Consider the following 2,323-nt stretch of genomic DNA (forward strand, 5'->3'; position numbering starts at 1 on the left):
GTCTTAATAAGTTTTTTAGAACATTTTTAATACAAAGTGTCGTATTAGCAACTTTATAGGACACTTTTGAGAAAGTGTCCTATAAATTCATTTTTTATAGGACACTTGTATTTATAGGACAATTTTTCAAATAGTGTCCTATAAAGTTGATAATGGGACACTTTATATTAAAAGTGTCCTAAAAAACTTATTACGACATCAAAAAAACGTCGTATAAACTTATTATAATATCTTTAGATATGACACTTTATTTTTTTAGGCCTATAAACTAAGTCCTATAAAGAGGTCTATTAAAACACTTAGAATTTGAGAGTGTCTTATAAACCCAATTTTGTTGTAGTGATATAAAAGCAAACCTAAAATCGCATCAAATCTTCACAAAACCAAAACATCACAAAAGTCGTCAGATGCCGATTTCTATATTTTCATACCAACAGTTGCACATAAAAAAAAATCATTTTGTTGTTTTTCCTCAGTAGTTAGAATTTTGAAATTATTTTACCATAATTTATAAACTATGATTTTGCTCATAAAAATTTACCATTTGATATAATTTATCAATATAAAAATATATTATGTTTCTTCTCGTGATTTTGATATTCAAATAAAATCATAACATGCTTTCTTATATAATTCTTCATCGAGAGAGCTTTAACATCATATCTTTCAATGAGTTTATATGACGTTTTTTGACGTCGTAATAAGTGTTTTAGGACACTTCTAATATAAATCATCCCATTATCAACTTGATAGGACACTATTTGAAAAACTGTCCTATAAAAACAAATGTCCTATAAGATATTGAGTTTATAAGACATTTTCTCAAAAGTATCCTATAAAGTTGCTAATGCGACACTTTATATTAAAAATGTCCTTAAAAAACTTGTTAAGACGCCCAAAATCGTCATATAAACTTATTACAACTCCTTTAGATATGACGCTTTATATTTTGGTCCTATAAATTATGTCTTATAAAACGGTCTATTGAAACGCTTAGAGATTGAGGGTGTCCTATAAACCCAATTTTGTTATGGTGATCATTCTAAAGTTAAAATCATAAGACCAAAAGAAGAAAGTTCACGAAAGAAATATATTATATCTTGGACACATCGATAGTTCGATACATGGGAATCATAAGCCATTGATTTCAGAGGCAACATGTGTTACATCATTAGAAAATGCTTTATATGTTAAGTAGACGGCATTTTCACTTTATTCTTAATGATATACCGGTTGTTATTCAAGGATGATGGATGGGTTCAATTGGATGCTTAAAATGTGGCACTTCTTTGGCTTCAACCTTGTCTCGGGCGAGCTCTTCAGCTTTCAGCTTGTCTTGAGCGAGCTTCTCAGCTTTGGGACAATTGAAGTAGCAAAAGCACATGTGTTTCTTGTTGCGGGTGTGACAAGCTCCATGCGCAGCACCCTCCCAAGCCTTGCACTGATCGTCGCAATGTCTCGTGTTGCCGCAGTTTCCAGACCATGTCTTGCTTGCCTTCTCACATAATTCTCCCTTCACGACTGCGAATTCTGTTTAATTCATGCAAAATGGGATTCAATTAGAGGAAAATTAACTAAAACCAGATAGCAAGTGTACGAGACCACAAAAATACTTGTTCTTCACCTATATCATTGAGTAAGACAATTTTCGCACAGTTTATATATAATAATATTGTTCATCATTGTTTCCTACCACCTAAAAATCAACATAATATTAACGAATTTTTCTATATTTTCTTAAGTATGACAACTTACAATTAAAAAAAACAAATATGATGACGAGAAAAAAGGGATCTAAATACGTTTGTTTGAGCACCTGATATCGTAAGAATGCAGATGAGTAAAAGGAGGGCAAAGAACGCAACAGAGTTTTTAGCCATTTTAGAGCAATTCTCTAAGTGAAAGAACACTTGCTACAATTTTGGTGAAGAAAAGGTCGGGACTGATGGGGGAATTTATAGGAGCAAAAAGGAGGTTCGAGAAAACATTTGTCGAAGATAAAAACAGATGATGTAGAAAAAATGACCAAAAATTCCACTCATGTTGTCTTATATTGACTTTCGTGCATGGATGCATACATTGTATACATCATAATTACTTTTATTGCTTTCTTAAGAAACTTGCAACGTCTTTTCATGAAGAGAAAAAACCGAGAAGTCACGTTTGTTAAAAATGGTTATCATAAATTTAAGAGTAAGCTATGTTTTTCGTTCTCGTGGTCTGTTGAAAATACGTATTACCGTACATATACTTTTGAAACTGTGGTTTTTGTCACTATGGTATATGATTCAGTACTTTTTTCGACCCTATCGTTTACAGTTCA

The 2,323-nt window shown here is 31.8% G+C and overlaps 1 protein-coding gene across 1 annotated transcript; it reads right to left on the reverse strand.

Moving 5' to 3' along the window:
• Positions 1-1,076: 1,076 nt before the first annotated feature.
• Positions 1,077-1,927, reverse strand: LOC112507154 (defensin-like protein 19). Its single transcript, XM_025111595.1, has 2 exons — positions 1,817-1,927; positions 1,077-1,530 (listed from the first exon to the last, which is right to left on the reverse strand). Exons 1-2 carry the CDS (start codon positions 1,878-1,880, stop codon positions 1,241-1,243), a joined length of 354 nt encoding a protein of 117 aa, XP_024967363.1. The 5' UTR covers positions 1,881-1,927; the 3' UTR covers positions 1,077-1,240.
• Positions 1,928-2,323: the final 396 nt, after the last annotated feature.

Source organism: Cynara cardunculus, assembly GCF_001531365.2.
Source record: "Cynara cardunculus var. scolymus isolate 2C chromosome LG 2, CcrdV1, whole genome shotgun sequence".
NCBI classification, from domain to species: Eukaryota; Viridiplantae; Streptophyta; class Magnoliopsida; order Asterales; family Asteraceae; genus Cynara; species Cynara cardunculus.

What these genes read in the sequence shown, in the direction of transcription:
- LOC112507154 (XM_025111595.1), bottom strand. Translation starts at nt 1,880, where the DNA reads ATGGCTAAAAACTCTGTTGCGTTCTTTGCCCTCCTTTTACTCATCTGC. An exon ending in CTGCATTCTTACGATATCAG is followed by an intron (nt 1,531 to 1,816) that starts GTGCTCAAACAA and finishes TGAATTAAACAG; the next exon opens with AATTCGCAGTCGTGAAGGGA.